The 15,623-nt window shown below is 45.8% G+C and overlaps 1 protein-coding gene across 2 annotated transcripts in view; it reads left to right on the top strand.

The window, feature by feature from the left end:
• The window catches only part of Adam19 (ADAM metallopeptidase domain 19), an 82,354-nt gene that overhangs the window by 56,223 nt on the left and 10,508 nt on the right, over positions 1-15,623 (top strand). Inside the window, exons 9-18 of one of the 2 annotated variants that reach the window (XM_003473313.5) lie at positions 1,887-2,053; positions 3,604-3,688; positions 4,809-4,948; positions 7,066-7,243; positions 8,396-8,485; positions 10,878-11,073; positions 12,446-12,554; positions 13,804-14,005; positions 14,655-14,732; positions 14,831-14,939. In XM_003473313.5, coding sequence (XP_003473361.3) covers positions 1,887-2,053; positions 3,604-3,688; positions 4,809-4,948; positions 7,066-7,243; positions 8,396-8,485; positions 10,878-11,073; positions 12,446-12,554; positions 13,804-14,005; positions 14,655-14,732; positions 14,831-14,939 — 1,354 coding nt within the window. The remainder of the gene's footprint in view (positions 1-1,886; positions 2,054-3,603; positions 3,689-4,808; positions 4,949-7,065; positions 7,244-8,395; positions 8,486-10,877; positions 11,074-12,445; positions 12,555-13,803; positions 14,006-14,654; positions 14,733-14,830; positions 14,940-15,623) is intronic. The other variant, XM_013156099.3, reaches the window with a different exon arrangement.

Genomic DNA, 15,623 nt, shown 5'->3' with positions numbered 1-15,623 from the left:
ATATTTTACAGACTCTTCAGTTCATGTTAGGCCACAATTCTCGGGGGCAGGCAAGTGGGTGGTCTGGCTTTCTAAATAACCGCTGGGGCAGAATAGCATTGTGAGAGGCCTCTGAGGCTAGGTTCTGGGTCTTCATCCTGGCTTCTCCACGTCCTGCCCAGGTTCCTCAGTACCCAGTATGTAGAAAGTGCTTGAAAAACGCTGAAGTCCTGGTTATTAGTTTTAGCTGGGGCATAACCTGCCGATTTCAGATTAAAATAGTCTCTCCTGCTCCTGTGAGCGCTGGCTACCTAGGTCTCTTTTAGAAAGTCACTGGCTCAGTAGTATCTAGAGCAGACCCATCAAAGAACTGCCTAAATCACTTTCCAGTAGCATAGTTTTAAAGACAAGTAGCTCTTGCTTATCTGCTAGTAACATAAAAGACTCAATGTCATATAGTTAGGTGTAGTCTGGACTTGAAGAGACTGATAGAATTCCGGCATCTCCTGATTGGGTAGAGCCCTAAGGATTGCTGATGGACTTTGCTATTTTTTGGAATCTTTAACACAACCTCAGCACTCCAGCAATGGGGAAGGAAACTTGGGGCAGAAAGTTATCTATCTTCTGTTTCATTCATTTTGAATGATAGAAGTTTATTCCCATTTTGTGTATCATTTATACTCACTTACTTCTAGACATCTTTGAATTTTTAAAATCCATAATGCCATTCAGCGTATCTGTACAATGGAATAGTCTATGCTCAGCAGTACAAGGAATGACTCACTGATCAGAGTGATACAGGCTACAGCATAGAAGATTCTCGAAAACTGAATGTACAGTTCTCAGTGAGAGAAGCCAGGTGCAAAGCTACGTTGTATGATCCCGTTTGTTAAAAGAATGATTGAATGGAATGAACGAAGAAAGGAAGAAAAAGAAAAAGAAAAGAAAAAAAGGATCCAGAAAAGGCAAATCTGTAGTCAGAAAGTAGAGTAATTCTTAGCTGGAACTGGGGGTCAGAATGGAGAATGACCATCCAGGGACATCAAGGATCTTACTGGCATGATGAAAATATCCCCAAATTGGAATGTTACAATATCTTTATACATTGGCAAACCTACTAAAAAGACTGGTAAAACACTGAAACTAGGTAATTTTATGGTTTGTAAATTACACCTCCATGAAGTTGTTTTTAAAAAATTCATATACAAGAGAGCTTTTTAAAATACCTATAAAAAGATAAGGGCTCTGCTAGCTGGGCCAAAAGTTATAATGGAAAAATACCAGGTCTCAGATCTGAACTTGCTCATGAGCAGCTCTTGGCGAGGGAGAGGTTTGAGACAAGGTCTCCCTCTGTAGTTCAGGCTGACCTTGAACTCACAGTGACACTCTTGCTTCAGCCTCCTGAGTGCTGGGGTTATAAATGTGCAGTACCATACTCAGCCATGCCCAGCTTTTTATGGAAGCTTTTTTTTTTTCCTATTGTTCTATCAATTTATCTTCCTATTTTACCTGTGAACCGAGACCCTGCTTGAGGACCGTGTGGAAACAACCCTTACCTTTTCTGCACACGATAGCCCTGTATGCATTTGAAACAACTTTATGTCCTATCTCAGTCTAACATTCTTTAAGCAAAGATGCCCTGGTTCTGCCGCCAGACTATTGTAAAAATACTCACTTTCCCCTTCTGAAAAAGTGTCACGAATACCTGCTCCCCTTGATAGATAAAATATACAAGATAGTCCAAAAATACTCACTTTCCCCTTCTGAAAAAGTGTCACGAATATCTCACCTTGGAGCCAGGGACCAAGGAGAGCTCTGGAGTCTGTGGTCCATGTCCTGAGCTTAGGCAGTGACTGAGGAAGTCCCAAATAGTGTTGATTGAAACCATAGCTTTTTGGTCTTTTCAGTTTTACCGATCCCTGAATATTCGGATTGCACTCGTGGGCTTGGAAGTGTGGACGCACGGGGATAAGTGTGAAGTGTCAGAGAATCCCTACTCCACGCTTTTGTCATTCCTTAGTTGGAGGCGCAAGCTGCTTGTCCAGAAGAGCCACGACAATGCTCAGTTAATCACGTAAGTGGTGCTTTTCCTGTTGGCTTCCAAAAGTATTTAAGGCATTTACAACAAGAGGCACAGAGATAAGGAACCCTTTTTCACCTGTTCCCTAAATATATCTCAGAGTCAATAATCATTTCTGCCCTGGTTGACCCGTATGGGTGTGTCCAGTCTGTGACCAGCGGGTTTTGGGGTTGCCTGTGTTACAAGAAAAATGTGTAAAAGACCAGAAGTTTTGTTGGTTATATACATTAACTGCATTCTATACTTTATGTGGTGCCTGAGACAGTTCCTCTTAAGTCAGTGCAGCTCACACAAGTCAGGTGTGTGCAACCCATGGAACACTGACCTGAAGGGAACTGTGGGAAATAACTGTCCCCTAAACCCAAGCCCTGACTGTACATTCAGCCAGGAAGAGTCTCTGGGTCCCCAAACTGGTGGTGGTACTGGTGAAGGAACTCAGGGCCTGATGTCTTCCAGGCAAGAGCTGTACAATTGAGTCACACCCCTGACCCTCTTGGTTGACAAGGCTTTTGGTCTGAATAGGGAAGCATCCTGCTTTAGGCAAAATCTTGAATCTGTTTTTCTGGTAGGACTTCCTCAGAGCCATGACTAAGTTTAAAAACAATAAAGAGGGCTTCGTATCATTTGGTGTGTATTTGGGATGTTTCTTTGTGGATTGTTCCTCTAAAGATAAGTCTGCCTTAAGTCTAGCACCTATTCAATGCCTACAATCTGTCACATTCAGTGCTAAGTTTCTAAAGGTCCTAAAATATACAAGATAGTCCAACAATCGTGGAGATATGTACCACCTAATGAATTTCCTCAGAGATCCTTTAAGTAGATGGCATGCTTGTGGCATGCACAAAAGCACTGGCATTTCATTTATTCTTTTTCTTCTAACCTGGATGGATCAGCTGGGAGCGGGCCGTGTTAAAACTGCAGGGGAGACCATAGCTGGCCATTGGCAGGTTGTAATGACTGTGAAACAAAGGCAGAAACACCTCATCCTTGTCCCCAGCCGCACTTTGTGAGGCTCCTGATGGGATACAGCTGCCTCCTTGGCCACGAGGTGACATGGGAATGAAGCGTTCACCCCACAGCTGCTGCCTCATATCCTATCCTGTCCCGTAAGCCGCACACTGCAGAGCCAGGGTGGCCAGGCTCAGACCCGGGCAGCTGGCGGAAGTTGGCATGATTCACTTTGGCATCAGGACTTGCTACCCTTCCCTAGCCCTCCCTCTGAGCTTTTCCTGAGCAGCAGGCATGGCATGGAGCTTTCAAGCTCCACTGTTTCCTTGCAGGAACTTGGTCATGGGCATATTGAAGGGAAAACGTGACCTTTCACGCGCTCTTTTTTTCTCTGGAACAGTGAGGGGGTGTAGGTGAGAGGAAGTCAGAGGTGTGGTGACCTGAAAGTTGGCCAGTTGGCCAGAATACCAGAACCCCACCCCCTGGGAGTGGACTGGAAATGTCAGTGAGACCAGAGAGCATGTGACAGCCTCTCGCTCCTACACACGTAGGGACAGCCCTCCAGCCTGACCCGTTTACCCCTCTTGTCTCCTCAGGGGCGTGCCCTTCCACGGCACCACCATCGGCCTGGCCTTCCTCAGGACCATGTGCTCCGTGCACCATTCCGGAGGGGTCAGCATGGTGAGTCTCAGCCTCACACTAGCACCGCAGGAGACTAGTTTAGTTTTGATTTTGCAGCTCAGGAGAGCTGAGAGGTGATTTCGTGAATACATCTCTAGATCTCTCATATATTCCAACCCAGGGGCTGGGGAATAGGAAGAGGAGAGAAATCAAAGTGTTCTTATTCCAGGTCTTGCGTTGTGAGACATGTCCCTATGAGAGGAGGCTGTGTCTCACAGTCACAGGCAGTTACACTTCTTTTGAAGTTCTCTCTGACTTGGTGAGAGTATTGTGACTGTTCATTTCTAAGCTATGAGTGGATACCAGGAAGCCTGCTGTCCATCTATTTGTCCACCCATCCTTGTTTATTTATTGACAAAAATACATAAACATTAAAACCCTAGTTGATGATGTCTTCAGTTGTAAAATAAAGGTAACTTTACAGTTTATAGTCTTAGGGTAAGGATGAGAATTAAACAAAATCATGCCAGAAGCATCCATGTGTATTCAGTAAATCTCTTTTTGCTGCTTCTGTGGTTTTGTTGAGACAACAGCTTTTTGTGTTGCCTAGGATAGTCTCAAACTCCTGGGCTCAAGCAATCTGCTCCCTCAGCCTCCCAAGTAACTGGGGCTATGTACACTCACCACAGTGTCTGCTCTGGTTGCTGGTTTGTTTTCTATTTCTTTAGCTTCTGCTTTTGACAAGAGTCACACAGGATGCCAGGTGCTGTGTCTGGGATGCACCTGTCATTTGATGCTCTCAGGAGACAGCAAGCAGGTGTGTCCTGCGTTACACCTGCAACAGTGTCTTCTGGCAATCACCCTAGATCGTGAGGAGAAACATATGTGACAGGGATGAATGGGGGAAAGCATTTACTGGGCCAGCAGTGCATCGGTGGGACAGACATGGTCTGCATCATGTAAGAACTTAGGAAACACTAGCTTTTAACCATCAGATGTCCTGATAATGACAGTGGCTTTAGACTTGCTGTAGAAAGTGACTGTGGAGAGCCTGGGTTCTCTTTGGTAGAGGAACAGGTGAAGAGCTGAAGGCTCAACTTAGAAAAAGACAGAGATTGAGGGTGACAAGGATAGACAGTGTTGTCCCCTTGACCTTGATCAGAGCTCTCTCCCTGAGCAGGACCACTCTGATAACGCCATTGGTGTGGCTGCGACCTTGGCCCATGAAATGGGCCACAACTTTGGCATGACCCATGATGCCACGGGCTGCTGCTCTGCCAGTCCTGCTGATGGCGGGTGCATCATGGCAGCTGCCACTGGGTGAGTCAACGGGAAGGGTGAGGATGGGAAAGATGGGGAGGCCGGCATAGCCTGGGTGATTCAAACATTCCTCCCAGCTGGCCTTGAGGAACTTCTCTTAATACGCTAGGAGGGTGTTGGGGTAAATGTGGTTTTTACCACGAAGAAAGTACCGGGCCAGGCATGGTAAAGTGTGCTTGTAATCCTAGCACTTCGGAGGTTGAGACAGGAGGATTTCCGTGAGTTTGAGACCAGCCCAGGCTACATTGTGAGTTCAAGCTTACCTAGACTATCTAGAAGACCCTGTCTCAAAAAAGAAAAAGCACGAAAGAAAGAAATTAGAAGAGTGTAGAGCCGGGAAATGTGTGGGAGGAGCAGATTTCAAGCAGGAGATCCAGTGATGAAATCCCAGATACACTATTTACCGAATACACTTATATACTATGTTTTAATTCTCTTTAGGGTCTTCAGCCATAAAGTTGAGCAGACACACGAGTCATTTTTCCTCCCTTAACTTTTGACAAGGACCCATTTGGAGCACAACAACAATTCCCAAAGGAGTTTGTTTAGTGCTGTTATGTTCAACCTCACTTGAAAGCTCTGATGTAGCCTCCAGAATGGGTTGGAGGGAACTGACCCTCCACACACCGCACACTGACTGCCCTTGAGGAACAAAGGCAAGGCAGCTCCTTCTCGTGCAGTCAGGAAGGATTTTCTCAACCAGAGCCTTTGAAAAAAAATCCTAGAGTTCAGAGGACTTATTGAGTTCAGAGGAGTCAACATAAATCACTGGGTTCCTCCAGGACCTGAATTTCTCCTTGGAAGACGTTATGCAGGGGCTTCATGTTCCATTATGTTAGATCAGTATGTTGACTGATAGGCAGAGAATCATGTCTCAGTGTCTCCCAGGGGAGTTTCAGTTCTCCAAAACTCCTGTGTCCAGTGTGTGGTTGTTACTTCTTGGCTGTTACGCAGGAAATATGGTATTGCTATGTAGAATACAGTTCCAAAGGTCATGCTTAAAGTCCCTGAGAGCTCACAGTTAGGTCCACGCCTTTCTGTGCCAGTCTTTCTAGTATCTGTAGACAAATGATTGAGATTTATATAAATTTCTTGTCTAATTTCTTCCCAAGTGGTTCACATCTCGTGTGCTTAGCCTTTAATTGGTTTACAGCATTGGGAGCAGGGTAGCTCCCCATTGGTAGACCCAGCTCGTGCACACTTGTTTCTCCTTCTCTATGGGGAATATGTCTGAAGACATTCCAGAGGCCTGAAACTACAGAGAGACCGAGTGCTGTATATACTATGTGTATGTACTTATTTATGAGGAAGTTTTATTTAAAAGCAAGTAAACACAATAGCTAATAAAGTAAAACAGTTGGGCCAGGGATTTAGCTCAGTGGCATTAGTACCTGCCTGGCAAGTGTGAGGCTGTGAGTTCAATCCCCAGTCCAAAAAAAAAAAGACAATTACAACAATGTACTATAATAAAAGTTACTTAAAACTTACAAATTATTTCTGGGATTTTTCCATTTAATACAAGTACCTAAAACCGTGGAAAGCAAAACTACAGAGAAGAGGGAACTGCTGTAGTTTTGGTTCTTTTTCCCAGCAGTGAGGGAAATCACACTCTTGTGGTAAACAGCACGCATTTGTGAGTTGGCTGGTTCGCTTTGAAGTGTGCTCTGCGTTCCAGAACAAAGAGCAAATCATTGGTCTGTGCAGAAATAACAGCCATGATCTTGGTTTCTGTTGGTCAGGTGTTCTGTAAAGAAAGAGTATCCATCTGCTGCTGGCTTTACAAGAAGTTTGGGTTGCCTCTTATCCTTGAGACCTATTGTAACACATTCATAATCTTTTTTTTTATTGCAATTCCCTCAAGTGACAGAAGTTGCTGTTCTTCTCAAATACCTTTACCATGAGAGTAAAGAAAATAAAATCCATGAGATGGTTAGTGTTTCATGATGGGAGTGAAAGCATTCTAAGTTATGTAACTGATGCGTATTCTAAGGGAATAGACCGGGCGTAGGTGGTACTCCGGGGGCCCAGATGGAATCAGCCTCATACCATGACTGGCAGTCGTTCTGCCTGATGGATATGTGGACCCCCAACTGTTTCCTCCCATTATTCCCTGCCAGTGACCCCTTTCCCAGAGTGTTCAATGGATGCAACAAGAAGGAGCTCGACAGGTACCTGCAGTCAGGAGGTGGAATGTGTCTCTCCAACATGCCCGACACCAGGACGCTTTATGGAGGCCGCTGGTGTGGGAACGGCTTCCTGGAGGATGGAGAAGAGTGTGACTGTGGGGAGGAAGAGGTAAGTGTCACCGTGGTGCCAGCAGGAGGGAAGAATGTGTGCTGATTCCAGCCCAAGATCAAAAGACAATACAATACCTAAAAACTGTCTTAGTCTCAGGCATTTCCTGCATGACTGTCAAACCCCCACCATTTATACGATGTGGTCAGTAGGCCTTCCAGATGGACTACTTCTGTGGCCTTTGCAGCTTGTATTTGGCATTCTTGGTGTCTGAGTTCAGGGTGGGGTTCTGGTGAGCATCTGGTCTACCAGAAACCACAATCCTGAGGCTTCCTGCTCTCTAGTAGAGGTTAGATGGCCTCTTTGGCCCTGCAGCTGCACTGGACTTATTTTGGAAGCCACACAGCCAGATTCGTGAACTTGAGCACGAGCCTTTTGCGGATGCTTAAAATAACAAGCTCATGCTGTTTATCCGGGAGAAGATGTGATTGAGAGGGAATGGAGGAAGTGCTGAAGGGCTGCTTGGAGGAAGGAGTCTTTGTGTAAGAGCACTTTCCTTCCTTCTCATCTTCCAAAGTGAGTGTGAAGAGCACATAGTGTGACGGTCATCTTTAACAGAAGCAGGTTGTTCTGCAAAAAAGCAGAACTAGGTTGTTTCATCTCTATTTTTTGAAGTATGAAAATGCGTGCTAACACATGCACAAAAATTGGGGAAGGATATGCAAGTAACAGAAAGTGGTGGCAGCGAGAGGAGAATCTATATACGTGGATAAAATTATCCTTTTGGCACTGACATGTAGTTTTTGGAGTAAAACAAGAACTATTAAAGATGCTGTCACTCTCGCCATTGTGATCTTAGAGGGATCAGCCTAGGACCTTCCAAGAGGAGGGAGTTGTATTAGAATTAGTGTGAATACTATACTTTGCAAAATGAGTATCAGCATCGATGCATGGGAAAATTCACACTTGAAACGCAAATGTCTTTAAGTTGTGGTGTCAGTGGGGATTGTGTTTGTGTATATTTTCTGTGATAAATTCACACCACCTTGCTAATAAAGCTGCCAAGAGATGTCTGGGCAAGGAGTCCTAGAAGCAGGAGACCCCGGGTGGATAGGGCAGGCTGGGCCTGGGGGTGATACTGAAGACTGTCCCCCACCTGGTCTGGCTCCTGCTCTGCTGCCCCAAAGACTCACATTCACCCACTGTCCTCAGGAATGCAACAACCCCTGCTGCAACGCCTCCAACTGCACCCTGAAGGAAGGGGCAGAGTGTGCCCATGGTGCCTGCTGCCACCAGTGCAAGGTGAGTGGCCCCTCCTCTGCCTGCAGCCATGACTCGGCAGCTCTGGTGACAACTGGCTCAAACCTCCATCCTGGGGCAGTGGTGACATCACAGCTCTGGTGCAGGGCTGCAGTATGGCTCAGGGGTAGAGAGAGCTTGTCTCTTGAGCTCTTCAGGCTCTGGTCTTCATCCCTACCACTGCGGTGGGGGTGGGGGATGGAGAAAAGAAAAATAAAAGTTTCAGACTCTTGGAACTGGAATGATCCCTTTCACTAATTTTACTATTTTTCTCCCTGAGGTTCACAGAGTTAAGATCATCCCAGAGGATGGTGCCTCCTGGGAATGGTGAAAAAAAATTTAAAAACAAGCATAGAGAGAGTAGGTTTGATATTAGGTGAGCACATAATAATACGTACCATAAGTGTGATGGACATTAATGGATGTCTTAGTAGATGCCAGGCACTGTGCTGAGAATTTTATATAGGTCATGTCATTCAGCCCTCGTAAAAACCTGTCAGATATATGTGATTCTCCTCATTTGAAGATGAGAAAGCTGGAGCTCATTGCTTATGGAATGAAACAGCCAGGAAGGGCCTGAATGCAGTTCTTCCTGCCTCGGTCTGTATCCCTACTACTGATGCTGAGGAGAAACGGCTCGTGGCTATTAGTGTTAATGTAGCACCACAGTCTCTTACCCACATCCTGAAATTCAAGAAGTTCTCAAATCTGAAAAAATAAAATTTTTAAGTCACATTGAATGACAAAACTTGACCTGAATTGGTATGATGCTAATTATAATCTTTTTAAAAAAATGACACCTAAAGTGAATATTTTTACTTCATTAGAGAAATGATCATCTGTTTGATCATAATGGTTCTATCAGGCCTTGCTATAAGATTACAGAGCATACAAATGTAATGTGAGTGTGTCACTACACACATTATGTACATACATTTATAATCACCTGTGTATGTGTAAACTGAAAATATGAATCGTATTAATATCTAGAATCTGAAAACCATCTGCCCTCAGAGTTTTGGGCTGGAGTTAAGAACCTGTGCTTCTCCCCACCATTTGTCATGGACTCCATGCCAGATACTGTTCAAGTTTGTGGAAGTCATTGCTCTTAATAACCACATGTGAGAGATAGGGTCCCAAATCATGGCATCAGTGGCTGTCCATGGTCCCGCTGCTGGTTGAGGAGCCAGGATGGGAACCGAGCAGACCGGCTGCAGAGTGGGTGTTCTGTGCTGCACCTCTCCTGGACGGTGAGGTGCGCCTGCCACCGCGTCCTCTCCTCCATGCTCCTCCTGTCCACACTTTCAGCGAGCAGCCGGGCCTGAGAGCAGCCAGCCAAGGACCTGTCTGCCTTCTCTCTTGTTGGGGCCCTGTGAGGGGGTGTGGCCCCTCAGGAGCAAGGGAAGGCTTCATTCTCAGTCTTTTCCTGACCCTGGGGGAGCCTGAAGGGCTTCTGGCCTGACCCAGTATCCCCCGGGGGAGGTGATGCTGGGCCCCAGCCTAAGAATAAGTACCGAGTGTGGCCATTTCACCCAGTCCGAGGATTTCATTTGGAGCCACACAGAAGATCTCTGGTGCCTGAGACCCCAACTTCCTGCCTGCCTATATGATTTTGGCAGTTTCCTAGCCATCAGAGCCTAGGTCCTTTTGCTGTAAACTGGAGAGAGTTTAGTAACCCTGACATCAAGGGTTGCTATAAGAGTCAAGCCTCATCTTTTACCCCTTGCCCAGTGTACGCTATTGACCAGGTTATTTGATCTGCAACATTGGCACATAGCGGTGTCTGTTTACAGATATTATGAGGGGCATAGAAGAGAAGTGAGTGTAACATATTCAGCCCAGTGCATGGCTCAGTGATGGGGATGTATCATTGCTAAGTGCTTTGTAATCTCAAAGATGGTATGTGAAAGCTAGTTGAATGTGTGCATATATCTGTGGCCCTGTCCCTTTTACCGCTGACTTTGTAACTCTGAATACTTTGTAACTCTGTAAGCCTCAAGTTTAACCATCCATAAAATGGGGATAGTATATTATTACATTAGACTATCATAAAGATGGAGTGAAATAATATTGATACCGGCACTTACATGGGAACTCTGTAAAGCTACCGCTTGTTCCTGAAGCACACAGTAACCTCTAAACTGTTGCACAAACATTGTTCCTTACCTTCCTCTTCTTAAGACTGCTATGAAGAGGAAGTGATAGTGTTTGTGAAAATACCCTGAAAATCCTCAGTCCCTTTATTAAAAGGGTGATGATAACTTGAGCTACAGAGGTTGCGTAAAAAGCGCTATGAAGTAACAGTGGTGAAAGTTCCGTTCTGCACAATAATTCGTGTGAGATCCAGGACAGATAAGTCATGGACTGTGTTTTCCCCTCTCGTTCCTCTCCCTAGCTGGTGGCTCCTGGCACCCTGTGCCGTGATCAGGCCCAGCAGTGTGACCTTCCCGAGTTCTGCACGGGCAAGTCTCCCCTCTGCCCCACCAACTTCTACCAGATGGACGGTACTCTCTGCGAGGGCGGCCAGGCCTACTGCTACAATGGCATGTGCCTCACCTACCGGGACCAGTGCCAGCAGCTGTGGGGGCCTGGTAAGGCTCTGCGGGGCCGTGCAGCCCTCATCCACGGCTCCACCAAGAGCAGCACCGCCTGGCAGCCGCTCAGAGTGGCTCAGCAGCTTGGTTTGAAAATGTTTCCAGATGCTGCGTCAGTACCTTAGCAGGAGAGCTATCGCCTGACATGTGCCAGGCCTCGGGTTGAACCCCGAGTAGCACCCAAAAAACAGAATCAAAGTGAGACTCTTCCATTCACACCCCAGTACTGCAAAACAAACAAACAACAGCAAAAACCCACTTCTTTCCTCCACTGGCTCAGGGTAGAGATTCAGGAAGAGCCAGTGGGCAGTGATCTTTCCAGTGCGTTGGTGCTTTTAGTCCTCTTGTCAGCTTTTTGATAACAGTAATCCAGATATAAAGGAGAAAATGATGGAAACAAAAGCGAATGCAAATGGCCTGTAAGCTCTGAAAAGGTTTTAACTTCTGTTATATTAAGAGGCAGCAAATGATGACTAACCACAAGGTGGGATTTTTCATGTTAGATTACAAGATTGAAAGTTACTGTCTTAAGAGTATTGTAAAAACAACAACCACCATAATATGATGTTGTGCAGTGTGAGAGATCAGATAGGTACACTCACCCTGGAAAGCAATTTGGAGATAGAAACAATTTGAATGCATGAGTTATTCCACTGCTGAAAAACATAGCTACAGTTGTACTTGCGTGTGTATGCGAAGATAGCTCTTCAGAGATGTTAATTGCACTGCTGTTAGTTAGAACAATAACAACCTCCATGCCTTTTAATAGGGACCAATTAATTTAATTCTGGAAAATTTGTACAATTCAGTGCCTTGTAGCTAAATAAAAGATAGTGACTCTGTATGTGGAATAAAAGTATCTCACACAACAGCCCAAGTAAAAATGTAGGGTACAGGACAGTGAATAGAATATACTTTGGGGTTATATCTAGATGACACACCCAGGTCATATGTAGGGGATACAGCATACAGAAATACAGTCATTTCTAGAACACTCACTGCTAGTTGTTGCTTTTTCCGAATGTGGGGCAAGAGGAACAGGATAGCTTTGAGTTCCAAAGACATTGTTTATATCCTCACAGCTTTGTGCTTGCACTGCCTATTTTTAAAATCCTGAAATGCGGCAGCACTGTTTAATTAGACAGTAGGCGTAGCTTACAAGACTCCCAGAGATATAAATCCTTGATAAAGTATAACAACAAATGTAAAACACATTCTCTGAATGATCTTGGTGAGAACATGGGGGTGGCATACCTGGCAGGAGTACAGGAGAAACATTCTTCGCCTCACCGTCCTGCCAAAGGCTGGCTTTGTCTTTGGGGACCTCGGACAGGCGGGGTACTGACTCGTGTTGTTTCTTGTGCGCCAGGAGCCCGGCCTGCCCCTGACCTCTGCTTTGAGAGGGTGAATGAGGCAGGAGATGAATTTGGAAACTGTGGGAAAGACATGCACGGTCGGAACAAGAAATGCAGCACGAGGTAAAGACCACCGAGCAGACCCCAGGGAATGAGGAGTGAATAACTCCTGCTCTGTCCTGCTCACTGCCACCCAGCTCAGCAGCACAATGGCCCCTCAGCCGGCCTTTGCAGAAATCAGTTGAATTCTGTGTTTTTCCTTAGCCTATTGTTTGACGGTGCAGCCTTCAGGCCGAAGGAAGTCAGAGGAAAGATGCAGGTGGCAATGCTTCCTAGGAAGCTGGCCATTCTTCCTTTGGGGACTGTCTTATAGTTGGACAGGTTCTCTTGGGTCATTTGTGGAATACTGATTATGCCTTTATCTGAGTAGATCATTCATTCATTCATTCATTCTAACGATCTAGCCATCTGTCCACCAATCTACTTACCCATCTATTCATCTACCCACCCACCCATCCATCCTTGTGTCCATCCAAAAGATGTTAAAACATACAATGTGATAATGAAAATACAGAGAGAACCACTCAACCTGTCTTAGTAGCCTGGGGTTAGGCAAAGAAGTTATGAGTCGTGGGAGTCATGGAGCAATCAAGTGTGTGCCCAGGATGAGGAGTGGTGGTGGTGCATGATCAGAGTGGTCTAGGCAGAGAGGTGGTGTGCAGAGAAACCGGCATTTGAAAGAACTGATAGCAGCTTGATATAGTTAAGGTGTAATTTTGGAGTACACAGGGGAGGGGGCTATGAGAAATGAGCTAGGATAGGTACGCAGGGGCTGAATTATGACAAAATTTAAAGGACTGGTTATGGGAGTCTGAACTTTGGCTTGAAGACCCAGCAGAAGACAGACTCAGTCTTGCAGGGTGACACCGAAGGCAGGAAAATCTGTTTCTTGAAGCTTGGGTCAGAGAGTATGATGGTATGGACTGCAGTGGCTATAGAGAAGACACACACAGGGTTTGAAAAACTGCTCAAGGGGGAATGAGTCAAATTACCCCAGGAATCTGACTGGAATACTTGGATGGATGGTGGTAGAGGGAGCGTAAGGGGACAGATGGCTCTAGCCACACAAGTGTCTTTAAAATTAGGATTTTGCAAAACCAGTTCCTTGTCTATATGTGCTGAGGAACATGAAGTCTATCCCATTCCCTTGATCTAAACCACGTGAGGTCTCTCCTGTGGACCCCTACAGCATGCATATTACCCTGGTCTTCTTCCTAACCTCACCCACGCCTGCTGTCTTAGCCAAGAACCTCCAAAGCTGTGTGGTACCCCAGCCTCTGATTGTATCTCTTTGTCTCTCTCTCGGGCCCAGGGATGCCAAGTGTGGGAAGATCCAGTGTCAGAGCTCTCGGGAGCTGCCGCGGGAGTCCAACGCAGTGGCTATTGAAACCACCATCATCATGAATGGGAAGAAAATCCAATGTCGGGGTACCCATGTCTACCGAGGTCCTGAAGAGGGTGACATGCTGGACCCAGGACTGGTGATGACTGGGACCAAGTGTGGCTACAACCATGTGAGTCCCTTCCCCCAGCCTCTTGCAGGAACTGAGCTCTAGAAAGGGGAACCGGAGAAGCAATGCCCGGGTTCAAATCCCAGCCTCCCCAACTTCTTTTTTGAAAGTTTGTATAGTGATAGCACTAGACCATCACCCATAGACTAAAGCTTAGTTCAGATCATGTTTGTAAGGCATTTAGATGGGCTATTATCATTTGCATGCTTATCATTCATTACCGTGGGCATTAGAGTGGTTTAAGTTAGGGAAGCTGGGGGAAATACTGTCAAGTATCTCACTGTTAATCATGATAGTGAAAGTATAAAAATATGAAGCACTTGGTGTATTTTCTAGCACAGAGTAGGCTGCTTCGGAATCCTTGTTTTTAAGCATAAGGTTAAAATAGCACATGCTGGTAGATGAATAGTGCACATAATCAACATTTCACAGGTATTAAATGTAATATTTTAACAATATAATAGTTGTGCTGTCTTTCTCATCACACAGAAAATAGCAACCTATTTAGGCTCTTTGACTTCCCACTACACCAAATAATCCACAGTGGGCTGCCTTTCTGGGTCCCCGTGTGTCTGAGTGCATAACCCTACCTCTTGTCTCTTTCCTGCTGTCCCAAATGTGGCACTGATGGCCGTGCTCCCACTCCCTGCAGGTATGCTTCGAGGGACAGTGCAGGAACGCCTCCTTCTTTGAAACTGCAGATTGTGAGCAGAAGTGTAACGGTCACGGGGTGTGTGTTCCCAGGGACCCAGGGTCCTGTGCGGGGCAGAACCTGAGGGAGCTGGGAGCTCTCTGGGGTGCTGACCCCTCTACCTACCCTCGATGCAGGTCTGCAACAACAACCACAACTGCCACTGCCACCCAGGCTGGGCCCCACCCTACTGCAGCACCCCCGGCCACGGGGGCAGCATAGACAGTGGACCCCTGCCCAGCAACAGTGAGTGCCTGGCTGCCGCAGCCGCTGCCTGCCTTTGTGAGGGAGCAGACACTATGGGGACAGGTTTCATTTGTTAGCATGAGAGATCAAGGAAAATGTAGGGTACTAAGCATTCACAACTGTTTTGAGGGGTGGGGCGGTGATTAGTCAGGGTCCTTTCCTGGACACTTGAAAATAATTCTGCACAAAGGCTGCAATGAGGAAACAGGCACAAAACAGTTTTGAATTTTTAGTGGAAATCTCAAGAACTCTAGCCTGTGGTTTCCAAACTTTCCAAACTTTTAATAGTAGCATAAAAGTACTTTGAAAAAAAACAATCTGTCAAGGAACAAATCCTAATGTGAACCGATAAAAGTATGTCTCCTTAGAGCAAATCTATTTGTACATTTAAGTCTATACTTCATGAGAATGTTGAGGCAGTTTTGATGAAACCCAACGTGACATTGTGGATCAAGGGCCAGGGTTCTAGTCTTAATCAGTCTCTCGGTGTTCTAGGTTCATTGCTTTGTGTCCAGGAAAAGCGTGGCTCGGGTTGAAAACTCCCGCCAAATGATAGTAGAGCCTGAATTGCCTGCCTCAAAAGAGATCTTTTCAATTAAATAGAAGTGGCTATAGGGCCTTTATGTTATAACCTCTGCACACAGCACCTTAGAGGTGCCCTGGTAGAGTATAATTTGTGGTTTT

Source organism: Cavia porcellus, unplaced genomic scaffold (assembly GCF_034190915.1).
Source record: "Cavia porcellus strain 051 isolate PalLab524CR breed Dunkin Hartley unplaced genomic scaffold, mCavPor4.1 scaffold_19, whole genome shotgun sequence".
Lineage (NCBI taxonomy): Eukaryota > Metazoa > Chordata > Mammalia > Rodentia > Caviidae > Cavia > Cavia porcellus.
Note: the sequence above shows the minus strand (reverse complement) of the source record. Positions and strands in the feature narration are given on the sequence as shown.